We start from the raw sequence: 25,232 nt of genomic DNA, 5'->3' as shown, positions 1-25,232 counted from the left end.
ATGATGATGATGATGTGGCATACTCTCGACAGAGCTCTAGTGCTGCAGAAACAGTTTCCTGGCAAGGGCTTACTCCACTCTGGGCTGGGGCCCCAGCCTCACACCTTGTTCAGCTTGACGCCATGGAAACAAAGGCCTACAAGATCATTTGAATCTCCCACACTGAGGCCAAGTCTATGGGTCTATCACTTTCCCATCGCAGACAGGTTGGTGATCTCTCGGTCTTCTACCGCCTGCTTTCTCGTCTTGCACCCTCTGCTCTTCCCATGTACCCCCCCCCCCCACGTCTCTACAGGGTACACACAGTCCACCATCAACCCCCTTCTCATGAATCTCTCAAAATCCTGAATCACGACTCACCTCCACTCATTTGTTCCTATTTTTTCTCCACCTATGCAAACATCTTCCTCAGTCTCTTCAATCTCATTCTTCCCTCTAGGTGTTCAAGACAGCTGCTCAATGCCATCTCAGATCATCCCCCATCCAAAACCATCATCTTTTAACCTCCTCCCATTAAACCTCTCAAGCCCACCTCTTTCTAAATTTCCAGTCATTCCTTCCTGAGAGTTTGCTTATGTATCCATCTTATCCACCCCATGTGTCCTCCCCTACCGCTCATCTCTCATTTGTCCAAGTCTCCCTCTATTTTGTCCCTCAAGCCTGCTTTTGGTGCATGTCCCCCAGTCCCCCACCCCTCCTTTCTGGCTGTTCCTTTTGTTCTGCTGTGTCCCGATTCATCATATGTTCTAGCTTCTCCAAGAGCCTTGCTTTTGTATACAAAATAAAAGGCTATTCTGGGCAGTTTTCACACAATTGGCGTATTTTGATTATGGAAAGGAAAGTTACCACATACAATGACGACAAGAACATCGGTAATTTTCTAACCTCTAACCCTGAGGATTTGTGGGTTGCACCAAATAAACTTCTTCTTCAGCCCCTGGAAAGTCATGGAAATACACCAATCCCTCCCCGTCACCGTAGCACAAGAGTGATCCGCCAGTGGCATTGATCGACTCCGCTGAGAGTGAAGCATTGTGAATGTTCACTAGTTATTCACCCCAACAAGTTTACCAGATATTTGCACTATTTGTTTCCTGGCTTGCCGTTTATTTGGAGTTACGTGTAACCTGCAGTAGTTTTATATCTACGACACTCCAATCATTCCACGGCAGCAATTCAGGATGTCAGTACTTCCAAAACAATACTTTCATCTCACCGACGCTGGTTCACATCTGCTGGCTGCGTGCGCCAACCCAGTGTACTTACTGATCCTGATCTCCGTTAACTTTGCTTGGAATGGTTAGCAGGTCTGCAGTATGGATATCTAACTTGGGGAAAATAAAATTTCTCAATGGACCCGACCTACTGACGCCACGACATGTTTACTGTAAGAATTCGGGGTATAAAACAACCAAAAAAAAAAAAACATAGATAGGTTCAATTCACCATCTTGGTTTCCACATATTCTTTGCAATACTGGGTAATCAGGCCGTGTCGGTAATTACTTCGGGCCAAGCTCACCCACAACCCCTGCCTCTTACGATTGGTTGGTCACAGATTAAAATTGAATGACCGAGTTCTGGTTTTTGCAATTCACACTTTGGTACATAGCAGTTTACTTGAGGCATGTTTTCAGACAGAAAAGATGAGCATCGCCAGCTCAGTTGAAACCAGGTCATGATGTCTCAATAAGTGATAGGTCTATTAAAAATAACTTATCCATGCATTTAAAAAGACTGCTGCGTAAATGGAGACTTTAAGCCTATTGTCACAAATCTAGCAAAGCAAATATATTCATTTGATCGTGATTTTTTGATAAGATTGTAAGATGAATGAGAAAAAATATCGAAACAAGGACTGTGATTGCCCACCCAGCAAAGCAGAATATTTCATGATATTAACATGCAATATATAAGTAAAAGGAAGCAGACCTTGTCCAATGTCATTTCCGGCAAGTTGACAGTCAACTGCGAGCCAGGGCTTTCCCCGTTCTGCACTGTGGAATTGACCAAGTGAGGCCCGTAGCCATATGCCACAAGCAGCTCTTCTAAGGGCATTTCTCCCTCCTGTGTGCATAAGCAAAGCATGGCCAATATTTACAGCTTTGTACATAATCCAGATGTGATAAAAACTTGTTTTCAACAATTTAATAATTAATCTTCCCAGGAACCAGTGCTACCGACAAGACATAAATCCCACTCTCTGTCCCTGATTATGAAAGATGAATGGTTGTGCAATGACGCGGTGCCACTTAATTGTACCATAACACTGACTAATCCCTTTATCTTGATGCAAACGTTCTTTATGCAACCTGTACAAGCTTTTTGACCTTAACAAAACATGATTTTTTTAAACCGCTAAATATGTGGGTCAGATCAACGAGTTTTTGATCTTAACGTTGAAAGATTAAACCACCTGAAATATAGATTTGAGTTGTCATACTCAGTGTGGGATAGATTACAATGCATTTCAAAATGGTCAAAGTAATTTTTACGACGTAGCCTGTAGGGCAATGCCATCTAGACCAACGTTTGTATGTTCACATGTATGCATGTATGTCCCTTCCACCACATTTTGCAGGTATATTCCCTTTAAAATCCGTTTTCTCTGCAACCGTTGGTCAAATTGACAAACTTTTCACGATAGGAGCACCTCCTCCTATAGAATTTATAAATGATAATGACGTCATAGGTCATGTAGTATGGGCGCCATCTTGGAAAAAAAAAAAAAACAGAAAAACGTTGCACCTCCATATCTCTGAACCCGTTCCATGGGAAAAAATTGAAAGGTGGCTCATTGTAAAGTACTCCCCAAGGGAAATAACATAGTGTTGCAGTTTTGTGAATAAAGGATGACCCCCCTCATAGGAAGACGCACCACAACATGTAGCCTCGCGGTAGTTTAGTTATTTCTTAGTAAATGTAAGCGGTCTCCTTTCCTGTGTTAGTTTTGCGTTGAGCAGGCCAGTAAGTGTAGGCCTCAATTGGGCTAGAATGCCATGTGCTCGGCCTGCAACAAGTCTGGCAAGGCCGAAGGGAGGAGCTGCAGGGAGTGGCCGGTAAGCAGCGTGCCGCCAATCAGAGCTCGAGGGGAGTGGCTCACCACGGCAACGAGAGGAGGGGCTTGGAACATTCGGGTAAGGCCGGGGAGGGGCCATATAAAACTCTGCCCGAGCCCCCCGCATCAGAAGAGTTGGAGAGGAAGTGCCCCAGTGAGAGTCAGAACGAGAACGAGAGAGAGTGCGTCAGAGCTGTGGTCCCACCACAAGTGGATTGAATTGCTTGTTATAGCCTCTCTGTACACGAATTCCCATGCCCTGTGCCCTGCGCTCTGCGGCTGTATTAATCGCGCTTGTGGAGACGATCCATCCCGGAGCCACCCACGCCGACGACCCTCCTACCTGGGCTCCCTGCATACGTGCCGTGAACACCAGAGGGCCACGAGGGGCGAGCTGTCCGGGAGCGACCGGCGTCAAGGCGCGTTTGGCGTGCGAACTTGCTCTTCCTCCTTTTCCCCGCGTGAGTGAGTGGGCCCTTTGTCTGGGATTTTGGGTTAAGACTGCTTAAGTGCCTGCTCTGTGCCTCTTCACCCTGTACATTATAAATAAACCTGTGTTCTTCCTTCAATTTGATCGTCCCCGTCAGTTCCATCTATTGGCCTAGCATCGCACAAATAAACCGCTCGAATCAGGTTCAATAAAAGGTAACGGCATGAGTCACATGATACGCACACCGCTCGGGTGTACTCGATTAGCGTGGCTTGTGCGAGGTCCGGTCCCCGTTTTCGTGTCAGCGTGGGTACCATAGGTACATGTGGAGTCGACCCGATACCCTTTTCCACGCTCGCTGCGGGAGTGGCGATTCGGCCTCGTGGACACAAAGACCCGAGGGGGAAAAGGGGTTTAACCCCCCCCCTCTATGTCGACGGGCTTTGGGAGATCCGCAACAATATGTTAATGATGTCATGGGTGCCTTCATTACAACGTCATAAATGGACAAGTAGAACACTTGATCCGATCAGCATGAAATTTATTGAGCGTGGTATAGGGATAAATTGGTCGAGAAAAAAAAAAAATTATGACATCATTGGCCACATGGTTCAGCAGCCATATTTTTCACGGTGTATCCCATAGGGCAATGCCATCTCGAACAGTGTTTGCCTGTCCGTCCGGTGTATGTCCCTCACAAACGTCCACAAATCAAAGCTGAGGATCCGGTCACATAACAGGGAGAAAGCAGATCCTCCACTCAGCAGATCCAAACCTGGCTATGCCGTTGTTAGACTATCAGTATTGTTTTTTTTTTTGTTTTTTTTATAGCAAAGGAGAATGCAGATGATCTGGTGTTGATTGCAGAAAGTACGGATGGACTGAAGGAAAAGATGAACAAGTGGAAGGAATGTATGGAGACAAAAGGTCTGAAGGTGAATATCGGAAAGACGAAGGTGATGGCAAGTGGTAAAGCATGTGGTGAGGTGGAAAGAACTGGGAAGTGGCCCTGTGCTGTGTACAGGAAGGGTGTCGGAGTGAACTCCATTCAATGTACAATGTGCGCTGAGTGGGTTCATCAAAAATGTAGTGGTCTGAGAGGGTCATTAACCAGTGTGGCAGCTACATTCAAATGTAAGGTGTGCACAGAGGGAGCTGCAGATGGAGGAAATGTTGAGTTGGATCTTGGAGACGGCGTGAAGCTGGAAGGTGTGAAAACATTTTGCTACCTCGGAGACATGCTGAATGGAGAAGGTGGATCAGACTCGGCAACGGTTGCTAGAGTGAGATGTGCATAGAAGAAGTTTCGGGAACTGAGTGGCATGCTGATGAGGAGGGGAGTGTCGTTGAAGCTGAAGGGAAAGGTGTATGCTGCATGTGTGAGAAGTGTTATGATTTATGGGAGCGAGACATGGGTTTTTTTATTTTGTTTGTTTGTTTTTGTATACTGAATCGAGGCTCGTGAAAGAGCTGAAAGCCGTGCGATGCTAGGCTGGGTAATGAACGTAGAGCAGCAACGAAGGTTGGAAAGGGTGGAAATGCGAATGGTTCGATGGATGTGCGGAGTATCGTTGAGAGAGAGGAAGACAAATGATGAATTGCGAAAAATGATGGGAATAGAGCCTGTGATTGATGTTGTGAAGAGGAACAGGTTGAGATGGTTTGGTCATGTGTTGAGGAAGGATGAAAGTGCCTGGTTGAGAAGAGTGATGGAAATGAATGTAGAAGGAAGTAGAGGACGGGGAAGACCGAGAAAGACTTGGCTAAAGATGGTGGAAGAAGAAATGCGGGCAAGGGGGTTAACAAGGAGAGATGCAGAAAATAGGGCAAGATGGAGAAGATTGTCATGGGGACCGCAAGGCTAACCCCCACTCTAGCAGGGAAAATGGCCTTAAAATGCATGTTGTTGTTGTGTTGTTGTAAAGCAGAAGTACAGCTTTATCCCTTACACAAAAAACGGTGAATTAAAAACTGCCAGTCATATATATTTCATCCGCTAGAGGAAATGTCAAGACCTGGTTAATATATATATTGTTACAGACGCGGTTGTGGATGTTAGTTTACCGAGCGGTTTGGTATGACCACGTCTGCACAGTTTACCCGATTATACTCGAACGTTGCCGAGTCGCGCTACGCTAGGTCAATGAAGGAAAAGGATACAACGGCTGGGGTTCAAATGACACGACACCAAGGGTTCAGTTCTCAAGACCTCCGGAGGAGGTTATATTATGGCGGAAGGTTAGATTACAACTACAAGAGGGACATCATAGAAAGACAGGCACTTAGACACACTTATATTAACCCCAACAGACGACAGATAAACGGGACAAGGCTGACTCACACGGGGATTGATGGCAAGGAAAGGCGGGTATCGATGGCTCCAGGTGCACCTGGGCTCAGGGCAGAATCGACCTGGTCCGGTCCAGAGATGCGGGAGGTTTCACAGCGCTCGAGGTGGCGTCTTGTCGTCTCAAGCTGGGGGCGCATCTCACGTCACGTCCGGTGAGTCGCTTCGTATATCCGGCGGGGAGTGACACGCCCTCGGCTTGTTAGCTCCGCCCCAGATGGATCGGTCCGTTGCTTGTCATTGGGTGCGGGGGGGGTTACCAGGCTCCGCCCCTGACGAGGAGCTGACAGCCGGCCCCTTCGTGGTAACCCCGTGGAGCGCATGGGCAATGGCGGCTAACCACGCCGGTGTGAGGACGCACACTCCCCGCGCCGCCCCCCTCTGCTGTTGTAGTTGTTGTTGTTGTTGTATTGTAGTTTCTTCATGGGGAAGAGATGCGGGGAGGTATGGGAAGGTCCTAAACTCACTACTGGTGCCATATAATCACATTCTGGTGCAACGAAGAGTCAGAATTAATGGAAACGAGTCCTTAACTGACATAGATTAAGAATAACTAGCAAGATGTCCGAAAGTTGTCTACGTGAGATGCGGTGGACCTGGGCACGACATTTAATGGGGGAAAAAGGGGAAGGTCGGTTCTACAGAGTGTTGTTTACAGACAATGGGACTAGGGAATGGGGGATTGGGGATAGTTGGGGAGTATTGGGGAAATAGGGGAATATTTACAAGCGGATATGGAGGCCAAATTCCATATTCGCAACATTGCACCCTTCTCTACCCTCGGGGCGTCCCGACCCGATAAATTTTTACCTATTTTAGTGTGGCACTCAGATGTAGTTCCCTCTACTATTAACTCTACCCTGAGTGCGACAGTTTTACAGATATTCACAAATGAGTAAATATGTCCCCCTGCGACGTTGCACCCTTCTCCTCACAGAAACACACCCACAGGATAACCGAATCCGGAAAGAATTCTCAAACTAAACATACAGCCGGTAGGGAGCATTATTTACAAGACTATGCTGCTATTTACACTACGATCCAGGACCTGTTTTTGGAGGAACACATGCAGATGTTATGCATAGAGAGAGCACGCATGCCAGCATCGATACACCAACCCACGAGTGCTCTGTGGCCTACGGCCTTTAATAACGTGCAGAGCACCCTTTCCCAGCACGAAAAGCACCACCCCATCACACAGTGAGCACCATCCGGTGCACCAATAAAGTGTCTATAAATCATTGTGTGGTGTCGCAGCCGGCCGATGTTCTGCCGCTGGTCTTGCCTTCGTGTGGTGCACTTGGCCTTCTTACTTCTTTAAAAAATCAAGAAAGGCACCAACCGCGTCCATTTCCCTATTGTGGCCGTCAGGGGGCCAACTGTTAGTGGTTCACCTTGTATGGCATAGGTGCCACGTTGACCCATAGGTCCATCCATGGGTGGTGCTTGGCCGCAAAAGAGCTGCGGTCCATTGTGGGTGGCCACAAACATTGCGGTCCATATGGTGTATCGATCCAAGCAGCAAGCAGCGAAAGTGCAGGCCCACAACTGCGGAGCCAGCACCTCTCTCTCCTCTCTCTCTGCCCCAAAGCCAGATCCTCGGAGGTGGGAGACAAAAGAAGCAGACAAGTGAGTAAGGTGGTAAGGGCGCAAAAGTGCACGCAATACAAGATGATGCACACTGGGGGCACATGGGAACCAGGTGAGACAGGTACGTTCCTATCGTACGCCCCCCCCCCCCCCCCCACCAGGTAACCTACATGGCCCCTCCCTTACCCCTTACTGTATCCACAAAACACAACACTACCCATAAACATCTACTTTACAAATCAACAAACATCCCTACTGTCTTCCCCGTTCCTCCCATATACCAAATTCGTCTTCTCTCCCTCCTAACCAATCAAATTTGCCATTTTCAACTTTCATCAAAATTTGCCATCTCCAACTCAACATCAAAATTTGCCATTACCAATTCATCATCAGTCCCTCCTAGGGAGGGAGAGATGGAATCACCCCAATGTCTTATCCACGTCGTGATGCGTCTCACAAATCCACACAGCAATTCTCATTTCCTGCACCAAAACAAAGAAAACACAGGTGTGGAGTCATCATCATCACCACAGGTAAGTGGCTGCGTATGGTGCGACAGGTTCATCAATCCTAACTATCTCCTAAATGACTTTAACAACTTTACACTACCCGGGGTCTTTCTCCGGCCAAACCATTGGCCCTCTTACACTATGGGTTCTAAAAAACCAATTCCCATTGGCCAGACTGTGGTGCTTTTCAATTTGGGGTCTCACTCCCCCGATTCATCTCCCGGTGCCCTCGTACAATTTCTGGGCTGTGGCGTGTACCTCTCCCAGTGGGTCTACCCACCTGCACACCTCCACCACTGCAGTTGCCTCCGAGCTTACCTGCTCCTTACCCTAACCTAACTACCTGGGGAAGGCCCTCTGGCGCTCTCCCCACTCGGTGCCCTCTCTGGCACTGGGCTGCCCGATCCACACCCGGGATCCTCAGGCACCCACTCACAACTACCGGCTCCCAGAGCCCACCTGCGGCCTCACCTGGCCGACATCCTCACAGTGGTGGAGTGCCCAACCAACTACACACACTAACAGGCTACACGCCCAGCCATTTCCACAACACTAATGCACCCATTCACAACACCATTCTGCAACCGCACCACAAATGCCAATATCCAACCACAATTTACCTATACCCTCTACCTAACACTTACACTACCCGCCCCGGGTACTCGTGAAAGGGGTCCACTCTTCCCCCATCCACACCTTCGCACCATGCACACCACTCCGTACCACTTACTCCAACTCTCTCCACACACCTGTACTTGCACACCTGTGCTCTCACTCTTGGTGCCGCCTGCACCCTTCTCTCCCCAAGCGCATTAGCGCTGATCCACACACTCACTACTCACACACTGCTCCACACACCTGTCCAGTTGCACACCTGTGCAATCACACCTGTTCCATCCTCACACACACGGCATCATCTCAGCTAACTACTCCCTTCTGAAACTTGCGCTTCCCAGTCGTCCCTTTAAACTATTGCGCTCCCACGTCATTATCATCCACACTAATCTACCTGCGTCCCCACTACAGGTATCAGTCACTAACTAAACTTAACGTTACCTAATGTCATCTTCTAGGGCCCTATCAATATAACCTAACCCACCCGGGCTAGTTTTCACTGCCATACACCCCATAAACTATAGCTCCTTTGCCCCCTCTCTTCTGTGAGGGATGGTGGATTTGCCATCCCACCACATCGGGGGTCTCTCTCTACCAATTTTGCACATCAAATTTCAACAAATTAAAAATTTGCCAATCACTACCCATCATCTGCCAATCACTACTGCCAATCCCTTGCCAATCATCAAATTTCGTTTTTTTCTAATTTTGGGGCCAAAACACTAACCTCATCACCTAGTCTACTCACTAATGCCTCTCGGTGCGCCAATTCCTGTCCAAAGCCCGGCTTCGTAAAGCCAAGCCATGAATGCGGGTTGTTCTGTGCCAGCGGCTGGATGCGTCCGGCACTCGGTGCAGGGACGGCGGCTTACCCGGGCCGAGATCCCACGCACCATCTCGGCGTGGAACCATCCAATGTCCCGATCTCGACCTGCCGGACTGCCTCAACAAAACGTGGTCGCCATGACGACTCTTTCTATCGGGCCGCCCGCTCCGCCTAGTGGAGCACGGACGCGGCCGTTCAAAGCGAGGCCCAGCACGCACCGAGGGCCCGATTCGGCTATAAGTCGTTCTAAACTCTACCCCGTCTAACGTCGATGCTTCACCTGGACGCTTACACCCCGCAGCCCGTTCCTTGCTCACACATCCAGCCGTTTCCATGCTCCTCGTACCTTTCCTTACACACCCAGGTACACCCATTCCACTCACAGCCTTGGTCACACACCTGACCACCGAACACTTTGGCACACATTCGTTGGTAGCACACCTCACCAACACACCTCTTCGCGCCCCCTCCTCTGTCACCTCCTCTGTGACAATCACAGGTGTGCTCTCATTCGCACACCCAACCACGTGCCTCACCACCAACTCCAGCGTGCATTCCCACTCACGCTCTACCATTCCAGGTGTGCTTCCTTTCTCACCTGTCACCACCAACTCACGCTCCGTGTCACTCTCACTACTCTCACCTCCATTCTTGACAGCGCACTCACCCTTACTCTTGACAGCGCACTCTTTCCTCATGCACCTGTCCGTCACAGACCTTTCTCGCGCACACTCTCCCGTCACACCCTTTGTAACACTTACCACACCACGCTTCCATGTGCCCCCTCGCACACGCGCTACGACCGACTCACTCTCGCCAGCACCCTCACTCCTTGGCACGCACTTTTTCCTCACACACCCCAGAGTCGGACTTTCTCGCACACCTCCTTTTTCGCACACCAGACCTGTCGCACACTTCACCAACGGCCTCTCACGAACACCCGGGTCCATCTCGACCCCCAAGCTTCTTAAATCCCCTGGCGCATCATACGCACGACCATATTGGTCACCACTTACACCGGGTCCTCTTCCTCTTCGCTTCTCCTCCATCACCTGCGAATCCCTCATCCGGTTAATGAGCACATCATTACGATCCGAACACAGACTTTGGACCAATTCTTTTACTTCCTCCTTTATCTCCTTCTTATCCCCTCTCCGTCGCTTCTTAATTTCGCTCACCCCTTCTTCCACTTCCTCTAATTTCTGCTTCACCTCCTTTATTCCCCGGTACGTCTCCTCAAGCTCGTCCTCCAAGGCTACCTTGACCGTTTCCAGGTGCGTCCTCACCTGCCGGTCCTTCGTCTCCATTACCTCTATCACCTCGTCCAGCCTCGTTGTCAGTCCCTCACGTACCATCTGACATTCCCTCTTCGTCGCTACCAAGTCATCTTTTAGTTCTTTCTGTGTCGCTTTTAAACCTCCTAATACCGCAGTGTTCCTTTGAACCTGCCCCACTAACTCCGTCTGTCCCACCGTCAGCTGCTCCACCTCCTGCGTCAGGTCCTCTATGCCCCCTTGTAACTTTACAGTCCCCTTTCTCACCTCCTTCTCCATGTGCTCCTTACAGTGCCTCACCTCCTCGCGCACTCCTCCGACCTCCTCACTCACTCCTCTTCTGATCTCCTCTCCCATCACTTGCATCTCCTGCCCAGATGCCACCCTCATCTGCTCCATTTCCTCCCTGTGAGCATCCAGTTTGGTTTCTACCCCCATTCTGACCCCCTCTATCTGCTGCCCCATTTGTTTAACTTCCCTTTCCGCTTGGTCCCTCATGTCCCTCAATTTGCCTTCCATGGTGTTTTCTAACCCCTCTAACCCTTTTTGCATCCCTTCCATTTGATTCTCTTGAGCGGCCATTCTGTTTTCTACCCCCATTAACCCCTCCTGTATTTCCCCTAATCTATTGTCCAATTTCCCAAATTTCTCGTCTAATCCCTTAAAATTATTGTCTAACCCCTCACTGGTACCCCTCGCTTCGTCCCTCATTACCCCCATTTGGTTTCCCATCCTGTTTTCCATCCCTTTGAAATTATCGTCTGTTTTTACCATAAAGGCCATCATCTGTTTCATAAACAGGTTCCAATTCATTGGCATCTCGGGTTCGGCTACCGCGACCACGGCCGCGGCTAAATTTGGTGCCGCTACACCCACGTGCGCGACGCTATTTTGCGACCCTGCCGCCCTCACTGCTTCGCTCTCCTCCTGTCCCTCAATTTGGTCCTGGACCGACCCTGCCTCACTCTCCACTACCGGACCCCAGCCGACTTGGTCTGCCATAGCGCGACTTTCAAAATTCGGGTTTTTATTTCCGTATAACAAAATCAAATTTCGCCGTTATAATTTCGTCGAGCGCAGTAAACGCGCTCCGGGTCGATTCTACCTCCCCAAAGTTTGGGCCTAACAAATTTAGTCCCGGGTCCGAATTCCACTCCTCGACACCAATTGTTACAGACGCGGTTGTGGATGTTAGTTTACCGAGCGGTTTGGTATGACCACGTCTGCACAGTTTACCCGATTATACTCGAACGTTGCCGAGTCGCGCTACGCTAGGTCAATGAAGGAAAAGGATACAACGGCTGGGGTTCAAATGACACGACACCAAGGGTTCAGTTCTCAAGACCTCCGGAGGAGGTTATATTATGGCGGAAGGTTAGATTACAACTACAAGAGGGACATCATAGAAAGACAGGCACTTAGACACACTTATATTAACCCCAACAGACGACAGATAAACGGGACAAGGCTGACTCACACGGGGATTGATGGCAAGGAAAGGCAGGTATCGATGGCTCCAGGTGCACCTGGGCTCAGGGCAGAATCGACCTGGTCCGGTCCAGAGATGCGGGAGGTTTCACAGCGCTCGAGGTGGCGTCTTGTCGTCTCAAGCTGGGGGCGCATCTCACGTCACGTCCGGTGAGTCGCTTCGTATATACGGCGGGGAGTGACACGCCCTCGGCTTGTTAGCTCCGCCCCAGATGGATCGGTCCGTTGCTTGTCATTGGGTGCGGGGGGGGTTACCAGGCTCCGCCCCTGACGAGGAGCTGACAGCCGGCCCCTTCGTGGTAACCCCGTGGAGCGCATGGGCAATGGCGGCTAACCACGCCGGTGTGAGGACGCACACTCCCCGCGCCGCCCCCCTCTGCTGTTGTAGTTGTTGTTGTTGTTGTATTGTAGTTTCTTCATGGGGAAGAGATGCGGGGAGGTATGGGAAGGTCCTAAACTCACTACTGGTGCCATATAATCACATTCTGGTGCAACGAAGAGTCAGAATTAATGGAAACGAGTCCTTAACTGACATAGATTAAGAATAACTAGCAAGATGTCCGAAAGTTGTCTACGTGAGATGCGGTGGACCTGGGCACGACATTTAATGGGGGAAAAAGGGGAAGGTCGGTTCTACAGAGTGTTGTTTACAGACAATGGGACTAGGGAATGGGGGATAGTTGGGGAGTATTGGGGAAACAGGGGAATATTTACAAGCGGATATGGAGGCCAAATTCCATATTCGCAACAATATATATGACACGTCACCAGAAGAGGCCATTTTTCCCCGCAGAGCAGGGGTTGGCCTTTTTGGGGCACCGTGGTCCCCTTTTTGAAGCAATGTTTTATGGCCAGATGCCCTTCCTGCCGCCAACCCTGTTAGTCGCCTCTTGCGACACACAGGGAATTACCAGTGAACTGGTACTCAATTTGCCGACCTCGGAAGGAGGACAGGATGAGTCAACCCCCCTGGTGTTAATTTAGCGATCGACCGGGATTTGAACCCAGGATCCTAGGATCCCAAGCTGGCACCCTAACCGCTAAGCCAACACCAGGCTCTTAATATATATACATATATATATATACATAAACAAAATCATGGCCCAACATCATTACTCAGTTCCATGTGCCATGGTTGCCCATCCACCATTCTTGAACACAAAATTAATAAAGATAGATTTTGTGCATTTGTAAGGACGCACACGCACACGCACACACACACACACACTTTTGTTTCCCCAGATTCGACCCCTGGTTCATCCTCCAGTGGGTGGTGACTTAGAGGTGGTGACAAGTGTCAAAGTTTGAAAAAAAAATGTAAACAAAATTTGATATTGGATCATTCCCAGTGGAACTTTTTGCCATCTTTCAAGTTTGCTTTAGGTGGGAATAGTGGGGATATGCGATAGTGGGCCTTTGAGTTTGCTCTAGTTTTATTTATACAGGTGATCACAATTTCCATCACAAGCAAATTCCTTTTTATAATTAGAAGCAAATCAACTTGTGGTACAAGGTTTAATAAAAATAAATAAATAAAAATATTTAAAAACCCCCCCCATGTACTTGCCTACTTCAGTGATGGAATAATTATACAGCACATAGTCATCGTCGACCTTCTTCGGTTGACATTTTGAGCGTTGCAGTCTTCAAACAGTTGGAAAAGTAAGTGTTGCAATTTCGACAAGATGTGTTGTATTGACTGAAATGGCAATAGTTATGATTTTTACCCTTTCGCAAAAAACATTCTGCCATTCTCAACTAAATAAACAGGCACTCTTTAACTCCACCACCTGAGGTGGACATAGTTCATCATCATCGTTTTACAGCCGTTTCAATGTTTGCATGTGTAAGCCGCAAGCGTAGGTTATGTTTTCACCTCTGTTTGTCTGTCAGTCAATCAATGAAGAAGGATAGCTCAAAAAGTTATAGACAGATTTGGGTGAGGATTGGTGGACAGGTTTAGTGTGTGACAAGGATGAATTGATTCAATCTTGGTGAACATCAGGATACGGAAACAGATACTGGAATTTTTTAAGTGATTCTTCATAAAATTGAGAGATAGGGTCCAAACGATATATAGCATGGTATCTCAAAAGCTTATGAGAGGATTATGATCAATCTTGGCAGATGAGCTGGGTAATTGACAAGAACCAGCAGATTAGATTTTGTTTGAGGTCAGGATGCAGATCCGTCCGGATGATGGTCTGCATCTGCATCTGATCCTGATCTGCATCCGGACCTCAAACAAAATCTAATCTGCTGGTTCTTGTCAATTACCCAGCTCATCTGCCAAGATTGATCATAATCCGCTATCAGTGGTATACAAAACGTAAACTGTTCAACCTGATGGTGGTATGCGCTCTACCGAGTGCCATTCTTTTTTTTCTATTTTTTTTTTTGCGACATTGGCGAATATCAGCAGAAGCCCTCAATAGTGCATGACACCTCATTTGAAAGTCAGGAATTTCTATTTTCTAATTTGCAGTTTTATTTTGAGGGCATTCAAATCAGCATCATACTAAGGGAGAGTGCTTGCCAGTATTAGAGGATTGAGTAATAAGTGGAACAAATTAATCCAGTGTATTTGAAAAGTGTCTGGTTATAAAATCGAGATCATTGTAGAACTAAGAGCAGAAAGGCAAGAGCTGTTAAACGTGATATGGAAAAGGTAATCAACATGGAGAAACATGTTATGACAGATATTTCTGTATACGGCAGGTATTTCTCCTTATCCAGCAACCCAAAAACCGGAAAGGCCGAAAAACGGGCAGAATTCTGAAACCCCACGGTCCAACAAATAATTTAACCCTTTCATTTCGAAAAGTTAATTATTCGCAAATCTTCTGGAAGGTCAATCCGTTGGACATACATTGGATAGTTAATCGGCGGAAAAAGTATCACCACGGAAGTGACGTTGCACAATCACCCAAGACAAACCCGTGAAGTCGCGTGTACATCCAATTCGGCATCACTGCGTTGTGCTCTATAGTTTTGTGCACATAACTGTGTTTCTGCAAAACACACTGTATCGCAATCACATTTAAGGCCTTCAATATCTGGCAACGCTAGTGGTGCTTTGAAAAGGAAGCATTTATGCCTCAATATAAAGCAAGAAGTGGAGTTGTTGCGGAAGCATCACATTGGTGTTTTGGTGAAACCCCTGAGAGAGGAGTGTGGCGTTGGTACATCGACAATATACGATGTAAAGAAACAAAAGGAGCAGATAGTACAATTTTATGGTGAGAGTGATGTACCCAAGCTAATGGACAAAAGAAAAACGTTGCATCCATCGAAGACCACTGACATTGATAATGTCTTGGTTGGAGTGGATCAGGCAGCACCTTTCGGAGAAATTTCCCTTGGATCATGCAATAATCATGACAAGCGAAAACTTTTTACTCCCCATGCAAAATACGGGTATCTATAGTAACATCTTCAGATGAGCTGTAATTACTGTAGAAATACAGTAATCCCTGGGCAGACAAGCCAAAGGAGGAGGAGCATTTGGTATGTGAATACATACTCGTATATTTTTTTTTTTTATCTTACCCAATATTATTACAAAAGTATTAACAAAATATTATCTGCATTATATGTATTGTACACAGTACAAGATAGGTAGAGGGACTCGAAATCCAGAAAATCTCAACATCCAGCAAGCCGAATTCCCCATGCTTGCCGGATAAGGGGTCCCCGACCCTTACACATGGGTACAGTCATTTTGTGATCATAGCTTTATCCTGCTCTCTGTCCCCATTACATTTTGCTTACTGGAGGTTGACTATGGAAGCCATGGCGGTAAATAATCAGACACTGTAATTACCCCACGTACACAAAGTGAAAAAGCAGCGTTAAGTATGAGCCTTGACCATGTACGAAAAAAACAAGACCGAAAGTCTAACAGCGGTGAAGCCGGCCTTGCTTGATACTTTAGTTGAAGAGGGTCGTGTGACCTGAGTGGGGATACCAGTTAGCAAATAATGCAAGTATTAAATATTTTTTAAGTACTGTATTGTGCCAGTGTGTGCCCCGATTTAGAATAGGTACACCGTATCCCTGCGTGTAGTATGAGGCGACTAAAGGGTTGGCATCAGGAAGGGCATCCGGACGTAAAACATTGCCTCAAAAAGGGAACCATGATTGTCATGGGGCCCACAAGAGAAACCCTTGCTCTAGCAGGGCAAAATGACCTTGAAGAGGGATTTTTTTTAAATGCAAGCCTCTAAGCTGTCTGTCACCATGGAAGTGAAGAGATTGCATTGAGACACTGGTTTATTCAATATGTTTCGAGTAAACAATGAACCAACCATACACCACTTCAATCCAGTAACTTTGCAGTCACAACAAAGGGATTGCAGTGTTACGATTATATTTACCATATTAATATTATTCACGTTATTATTATTATTATTACGAAAATGATACTACTGAATTAATAAACCTGGGTGAATTTGTCTGAAGCGGCCTGAAGGTGAGGCATGAAGGCATGAAGCCTAAAGCCTATACGTACTGTGTAGTTGGAAGACCCGTAACGTCTATGCTTTCGATATTTGATGGTCATTTTCACAATCGGTTTGTGTTTCACACTGAATGAAAATTGCAAAGGTAGAGCATGCAAATTGTGATATATGACAGGTTTGACGATATGTTCTGCATGAGCAGCATAGAAATCAAAATTGCGGAGTGTTGAGTCAGCCGTCGTACACCGTAATGACATCACAGACGTAATCACATTACCCCTGTCATATGACCAGATCCTCAGCTCTGATTAGTGTACATTTGTGAGGGACATACATACACACCTACATATATACATACATATGGACAGAAACTGTTCCAGTTGGCTTTGCCCTACTGGCTATCCCATAAAAAAAAAAAAGGAGTTGGTACACCCTGTCTTGTCTGTCTACAAACATCACTTTATGATTGAGTAACAACAACTTCATTACAATTGAATGATGTATTTTGAACACAAATCAGAAAAATAACCTGCAGTTTAGCATTCAGTACTTTGGCTCTGAATTTGTCCTGATAGCGCATGCTCAGAGAGGAGTAATATCTGTGTTTTACTCTGTCTGCCTGTCTGGCAGTCAAACAAAATGAAAAATAATTCCAAACTAGAAACCTACTCTTTTTAGCAACGTCATAAAGGACACAAACAACAGGCACGAACTAGAACGGCACTCAGTAGAGAGCATACCTCCGCCTGGTTGGCCATATCACTCATTGGTGAAGAATCACTAAAATTCTACCAGCTGGATCCTGATCCGGATCTTCACCAAAATCGAATCGATTCTTCTTTGTCACACACACAACCTGTCCAACAAGTTTCGTCCAAATCCGTCCATAACTTTTTGAGATATCCTGCTATATGTTGGTTTTAGCCCAATCACTCAATGGTGAAGAATCTATATAATAATAGCGTAAGGATTCGACTTTGTTATCCCTTTTACGCTGCACCCAGTGACCCGATGCCCACGGCACTAATGGATTTACGATCTACGAACCGCACACTTTGTTTATCACGTACAGCCATACTCGAAAAATCTGAATTAGCCGACGTTGGGGCCCAAAAGCATCCGATTAACTGCCGATACGACGCTATCTTACGACGCCATCGTATTGGCGTCTGCTGGGCGAAGGCGAAGCAAGCCGTCCGCTGATTGGACAGGCGAAGGCGAAAGCAAGCCGTCCACTGAGTGGACAATCCAGAGCAGGCATTTGTGCCGGTGTCGGCGATCGTTGTTCATATACACACTCTTCATTCTCATCTTTCTTCCTAACTCTTACTCGGACAAGCAAATCCCCTATGCCATCCATAATGGTACACTCTATCCATACACCACATCCTCCCTTCCATGGATGTTCCACGCGCCATCGTATTGGCGTCGGCTGGGTGAAGGCGAAGCAAGCCGTCCGCTGATTGGACAGGCGAAAGCAAGCCGTCCACTGAGTGGACAATCCAGAGCATGCATTTGTGCCGGTGTCGTCGATCGTGGTGTACTACACCACATCCTCCCTTCCGTGGATGTTCCACGGGTTTCGGCGTGTCACTTAATAATAATAATAATAATAATACATTTATTTTATATAGCGCTTTTCAAGAAGCACAAAGACGCTTTGACAGAATCCAAAAACACAAGTGCAAAAAGACAAAAATCAACAGGTAAATAATCAAAGCAAAAGGAAGGAGAAGGAGAAGAGATAGTCAGGGGTTAAATGCTGTGGGTTAAATGTTGAGTGCAGTGTTGAACAGGTGGGTCTTGAGTGATGTTTTGAATGTGGTGAGTGAGGAGGAGTCTCTGATGGTGTGAGGTAGTGAGTTCCAGAAGGTGGGAGCAGCAATGGAGAAGGCCCTGTCCCCCCAGGATCTGAATTTGGTCCTCATGGGGGGGGGGGGGGGTCAGGAGGTTGGTACCAGCTGAGCGGAGGTTGCGGGTGGGAGTGCGTCTGGAGAGGAGGTCAGTCAGGGTAGGATGGGGCCAGGTTATGGAGGGCTTTGTAGGTCAAGAGGAGGATTTTGTACTGGATTCTCTGGGGGATGGGAAGCCAGTGAAGCTTGTAAAGGACGGGGGTGATGTGGTCACGGGTCCGGGAATGGGTGAGTAGACAGGCAGCGGAGTTCTGAATGTATTGGAGTTTATTGATGATTATTGAGGGTGAACCAAAGAGGAGAGGAGGCTGTTGCAGTAGCCCAGACGGGAGGTGATGAAGGCGTGGATGAGGGTTTCTGCAGCCGTGGAGGAGAGGGATGGACGGAGACGGGCGATGTTTTTCAGGTGAAAGAAGGCTGTCTTTGTGATCTGTTTAGTGTATTTGTCGAAGGAGAGGGTTTGGTCAAAGATGATGCCAAGATTCCGGATGTGAGGGGAGGTGGATACTGGGAAACCGTTGATGTTGAGGGCAAAGTTATGGGTGGATTTGGTGAGCGTTTTTGGGCCAATGATGATTATTTCAGATTTATCATAGTTAAGTTTGAGGAAGTTGATTTGAAGCCAGGATTTTATTTCAGTGATGCAGTTTGTCAGGATAGAGTGGGTGGCGGTGGAGATGGACTTTGTGGAGATGAAAAGCTGGATGTCATCGGCGAAGCAGTGGAATTGGAGACCATGACGGTGGATTAAGTGACCAAGGGGGGACAGGTACAGGATGAAGAGGAGGGGGCCAAGAACTGAACCTTGGGGGACACCTTGGGGGAGGGGAGCAGTGGGGGATTTGCAGTTATTGATGGAGATGAACTGGCGTCTGTCGGAGAGGTATGATTTGATCCAAGAGATGGCAGTGCCGGTAATGTTAAAGGTGGTTTCAAGTCGGGTGAGGAGGATGGTGTGATTGATGGTGTCAAAGGCGGCGCTGAGGTCGAGGAGGATGAGAATGTTGAGGGTGCCAGCGTCAGAGGAGAGGAGAAGGTCGTTGGTGATTTTGAGGAGAGCAGTTTCAGTACTGTGGTTGGAGCAGAATCCAGATTGGAATGTTTCATACAGGTTTTTGGCAGAGAGGTGATGCTTAAGTTGAGTGGCTACAGCGCGTTCCAAAACTTTTGACAGAAAGGGTAGGCTGGAGATGGGTCTGAAGTTGTTTCGGGTGTCAGGGTTGAGTCCAGGTTTTTTCAGAATGGGGGTAACAGCAGCAATTTTGAGGGATGGTGGGACGATGCCTGTAGACAGGGAGGAGTTTATTGTTGCAGTGATAAGTGGAGAGAGAGCAGGAAGGGAGGCCTTGACAAAGCTGGAGGGGATGGGGTCAAGAGTGCAGGTGGCAGTTTTCATTCCTATGAGGCGTTCAGAGAGGTCAGTAGGGGAGACTGGGGAGAACTGAGACAGGGGTTGGCAGGATAAGGGGGGGCAGGTGGTTTGAGGGGGAGCAGGTGCGGTGGTGTTTAAGCTGCTGTAGATGTTGTCAATTTTGCTTTGGAAGAATGAAAGGAAGGAGATGCAGTTGTCTACTGTGAATGACTGGGTGGTGGTGTCCAGGGGGCTGAGGAGTTTGTTTATTGTAGAGAAGAGTGCTTTTGGGTTTCCAGAGCCAGAGTGGATAATTTGAGAGTAGTAGGTGGAGCAGGCACGGGAGAGGGCATCTTTGTAGTGTTGTAGGTGGTTGTGTAGGCTTGGGAGTGAATTGTGAGACCTGTTTTATTGCGGAGTCTTTCAAGTTGGCGAGCACGAGTTTTCATCAGGCGGAGTTCAGGGGTAAACCAGGGAGCAGAATGGGTGAAAGAAACTGTTTTGGTTTTCACGGGCACAAGCTGGTCAAGGCAGGAGGAGAGAGTGTGGTTATAGTAATCAGTGAGGTCAGAAGGGTTGTGGAGGTCAACGAAGGGAGAAGTGGACATTTTTTCAGAGAGGGTGGATGAGAATGAGGTAGGTGAAAGAGCGTTTAGCTTACGGAAGTTGACAGTGCGATAATGCCTTGGTGCTGGGGTGGGGATGTTCATGGTCATAGTGATGGCTAAGTGGTCAGAGAGGGTGAGGTCGGAGCCAGAGAGATGGTGCAAAATTAATCCAGTAGAGCAGACAAGGTCCAGAATGTGCCCACGGTTATGGGTAGGAAAGTTGACATGTTGAGTGAGGTTAAAGCAGGTGAGTAAATCGGTGAAGTCAGTGGTTATTGTGGAGTCAGTGGAGTCCATGTGGATATTGAAATCACTGAGGTGGAGGATTGAGGGGGAGAGGGAACAGAGCTGGGTCAGAAAGTATGATGGGTGTGGTTTGGCAGGGCGGTAGGCAACAGCCATGACTGACTGTGTGTGACCAGAGAGTTTCAAAGCCAGGTGTTCAAATGAAAAATTCACTTAAAAAAATTAAATAATTCTCATATTCGAATCCATATTCTGATCTTCACCAAAATCAATTCGATTCTCCCTTGTCACACACACAACCTTTCCACCAAGTTTCGTCCAAATCTGTCCACAACTTTTTGAGATATCCTGCTATGTATCGTTTTTGGCGCTATCTTCCAATGGTGAAGAATCGCTTTAAAAATTATACTAGCCGGATCAGAATCCGGATCTTCACCAAAATCTAATCATTTCGTCCTTATCACACACGCTGCATCCCTGCCAGATTTCGTCTGAATCCATCCACAACTTTTTGAGATATCTTGTTCACAAACAAATTGGCAAACGGACAGACAGGGGTGAAAACATAATCTCCGTCCACCTTTGGTGGCGGAGGTAATAACGAATGCAACTTGTTAAATAATATTTTTTTGTTTTTCTACAACCTTTCTACAATTTAAAAAAAAAACCTACATTTTATTTCCATCAAATTATGTACGTGAACAGTGTAAAACACAAAATCGCCTTTATGGCACTTTCAAATCGCTTCAATTGATCAGTGCTTGGACAAAATATGATGGTATTTTACTTCATCACGACCAATCAAGATCGCTCATGGTAGCTGAGCTTCACATCCAAACGTTTCCATCTACTTTTCTACAAGTTCCAGCTTTTGTTCATGCACTCACTACCACACACAAGACAATTAAAGTTACAGATGGATTTTAAAGGAAACAATGTCTGTTTTGCAAATTGTCAGGTACCAACTCACCCAACCACTTCAACATCAATAAATTAATGAAAAATGCAACCAAAACATCTGGGTTCACCATATGCTTTACCCCCAGGAACTAGAATAACACAAGAACAGTCGTTTTTGCTCAATGTATCGTGTAGTAAATCCCAGTCCTGGCAACACACGTGTTCCCGTGCTGTAGGCATTTATTCACAATGTCCGCATTCGCACCAGTTTAAGCCTGCCCTGCCCACGTTTTCCTCCACACTGACATTGCCATTGTCGCTGTGTTCTTCCAGAGGAACAGAGGCAGTTTGAACATTATTTAGCTCTGCTTCACCCATATTCTGGTTCAAAAGAATATGGTTCTATTCCACCAGAAGAAGCGTTACGACGGGGAGGCGTGTTCCCATGTGGTGGCTCAGTAACAGTGTACTGGCGCTGTGACGTCGCTTCCTCAAGCACGCAGTATCTCTCAGATCCTGAACTTTTTGTCGAATTTTCTGTTCTACTCGTTGAATTGCCGAAAATAATTTGTGCGCATTTGGATAAAACATATTTAAATATCCGATTAGTACAATATTTATTGTTTGGTTTAAATAATGTCAAATGAGGAAAAGTGAGCAAACATCCCTCACCCGTTCCAAGTCCTCCACCTCAGAACTGAATGTCCTCTCACTATCCGGATTCTCTTCCTCGTCATCCTCCATAGTCTGCTCTTCGTCGAACTCGTGAACCAGCATCTCAGCGGAAGGTTCAAAGTCCTGGTCTTCTGAGCCACCACAGTAAACTGCAAAGAGTAGAGATATTCAAATCACGCTCCTCGAAAAGCTGTACTCGACGATACACTACACTTAAATAAAAAAATTAAGTACATTCATTACAGTGTTAGTTAACCATACTGAAGTTTCCCAAAAACTTTAAACCCAGCATCATTGACAGTAAGCACGAGAGAATAAACACATAGGAAGGTAATGATGAAAGACAAGATCATGCAGTATTTGCCCATCACGATGGCCTCAAGCACACAGACCATTGGGTAATTAACCACAAGTTAGCCGTATACCAAATGAGCTGGTGCAGAGGCAGAAAAATGTTTAAAGATTTTCAAAATTCACTCCATCAGCATGTATTACCCTGTTAACAGTTGCTATCAGATTGGGACACGCATCGATAAAGTGAGGAGGTCTGTGAGGGGGTAAGGGGCTATTACAGAGTGGCAATATCATATCACATCATTAACAGGAACTCTATAGTGCAACCGAATAAGCTATTTCATCAGACATCAGAACAAACCATAAAAAACAAGTTTATAGCAAGAAAGGACAAGCAATCAAATGCCCTAACAGTGAACAAAGCAAAACTTGAACAATAAAGCCAAACTATTCACACAAGTGGTCGAGTAGTAATTTCAGAAGAAAACTAGAACGCCACTCAGTAGAGCGCATACTCCCACCGTGGGTTAAGTTGGAATAATACGTTTTGTTTAACATCCCCTCTCCCCAAAACAATTTATGAAAAAGAAAGTAGGCCCGAACTGTCAGAGAATTTATTTTGATATATCTCGGAATTAGAGGAGAAAAACATCATTTAAGAACAAGAATAAAAGCTTTAATGCAGTAGAACAGAAAAAAAAATTCCCAAAATAAATTCCTGGATCCAGAATAATATCCTGAGCTTCACCAAAAACTAATCGATTCTTCCTTATCCCAAGGGCAATCATCCCACCAACTTTCATCCAAATCCGTTCTGAACTTTTCCAGATATCTTGTACACACACACACACACACACACACACACACACACACACACACACACACACACACACACACACACACACACACACACACACACACACACACACACACACACACACACACCTCGTTTTTTCATTTGTTTCTCAAAATTATATCTTTCTCTTTTATTCAGACACACACACACACACACACACACACACACACACACACACACACACACACACATAATTGATTGTACAGTATCGGTTGTTCCTAAACTTAAATATAAATAATTTAAAGGATTGTTGTAAATGATGTTAATTTTACAACGTCCCATATTCAACTTTATTTAAATTGTAAACCTCAAACAGTTTCTCCACCTAAAGCAAGAACCTTAACCTGTAAGCAATCGACTCGTTTCCCGACTGCATGGGTCATCAGCTGGGTACCGTCACACACACACACACACACACACACACACACACACACACACACACACACACACACACACACACACACACACACACACACACACACACACACACACACACACACACACACACACACACACACACACACACACACACACACACACACACACACACGAATGCATTACTCCCTGGCGGGAGTAATAAGTCCATTTTCACACAATATCTGATACTTTTAAACTAAAGTAAGAAAACAAAACATAGGGAATACCTGGACTCCAGTTGTCATTGGATGACTGCAAAGACAGGTAGGGATGCAAGAATAGAGATATTATTAAAAACAGAAAAGAGGACGAGCCTGAAATTTGTCATAAAACGTCATTCGGCCCGTCAAGGCTGTGTTACACCCCCATGGTCCATGGATGGAGCGCTCGCTGAACAAACGAGTTTCGTTCGCGCTTCCTGTGATTGGCCGCCACAACCGCCGGGCATCGGTATCACATACAGGTGCCCAAAATGACGCAGGTAACCGCAGTTCAACGAATTCCGATTTCAATAAGATAATCCGGACCGGTAACTTCCGCACACAAGCAGAAGCTTCCGGGAAAGCATCCTCGAACAGACTTAGGAAAAGTCAATGAATGTGGTTAAATGAAAGCAGAACCAACGATAAACAGTGCATAGACTATAAAATCGCGGGTAAATAAAATAAATTCTGCACTAGGCCTGAACCAAGAGAACCGCTCTTGGCTAGCCAACCCCGCGGGGATACGAGTCACCCAACACGGGAAGAGTGAACTCGACACTACGTCTTCGCACGGAGAGTATCACGAACTAAAATTATGATATCCAGAGTTAAAGCTCGCTTCTTGATGTAAACGAACATTTCATTGAGAGAAGCACAAGTTAAAATATGAAAGAATCAATCTCCATAGAAAACCCGGTAATAAGCCCAGGCCCAGCTGACGCACCTCCGCCATTTTGGCCGGATCGGCCTTTAAGCGTCGGCTTCCCCGGATGTAAACGGACATCTCGAGTAACGCAATCAGCGATTGGCTCAAACTTTCGCCGATGACGTCATTACGCAATGTATCCAATGGGCGAGAGCGGTGCTGACGTCGGAACCTCCGTGCGTCACGTCCAACGCACGTCATACGGACGCAGACCGATTGGGCGGAGCCAGTCGCATTCCGCTGTCCGACTTTTATTTCATTATTAAAAACAAATTCCTTCGTGATGCGGAATCGTTTCCCAAGCAGGGAACCTGAATTCCAATGGGATCCAGCTATACGACAGCACAGAACTTCATCACAATGAACGAAGCAGAGACTTTTTAATAGAAACGCAATTTTTTTGCTTCATATGAAGTTCCATGCGCGCTTGTTCTTAACGGCTGAATAGTTTCATGCATCTGACATTG

The 25,232-nt window shown here is 46.6% G+C and overlaps 1 protein-coding gene across 1 annotated transcript in view; it reads right to left on the bottom strand.

Moving 5' to 3' along the window:
- Positions 1 to 24,844, bottom strand: part of LOC137427804 (mesoderm induction early response protein 3) — a 115,641-nt gene extending 90,797 nt beyond the window's left edge. Inside the window, exons 1-4 of the mRNA XM_068117554.2 lie at positions 24,784 to 24,844; positions 24,084 to 24,108; positions 22,287 to 22,438; positions 1,932 to 2,066 (exon numbers count right to left, since the gene is read on the bottom strand). Of these exons, the coding sequence (XP_067973655.2) occupies positions 1,932 to 2,066; positions 22,287 to 22,438; positions 24,084 to 24,108; positions 24,784 to 24,843 (372 nt within the window). The 5' untranslated portion in view covers position 24,844. The remainder of the gene's footprint in view (positions 1 to 1,931; positions 2,067 to 22,286; positions 22,439 to 24,083; positions 24,109 to 24,783) is intronic.
- Positions 24,845 to 25,232: the final 388 nt, after the last annotated feature.

This window comes from Myxine glutinosa, chromosome 1 (genome assembly GCF_964187855.1).
Source record: "Myxine glutinosa chromosome 1, kmMyxGlut1.1, whole genome shotgun sequence".
Lineage (NCBI taxonomy): Eukaryota > Metazoa > Chordata > Myxini > Myxiniformes > Myxinidae > Myxine > Myxine glutinosa.
The sequence above is the reverse complement of the archived record's forward strand: the minus strand, read 5'-3'. Positions and strand labels throughout refer to the sequence as shown.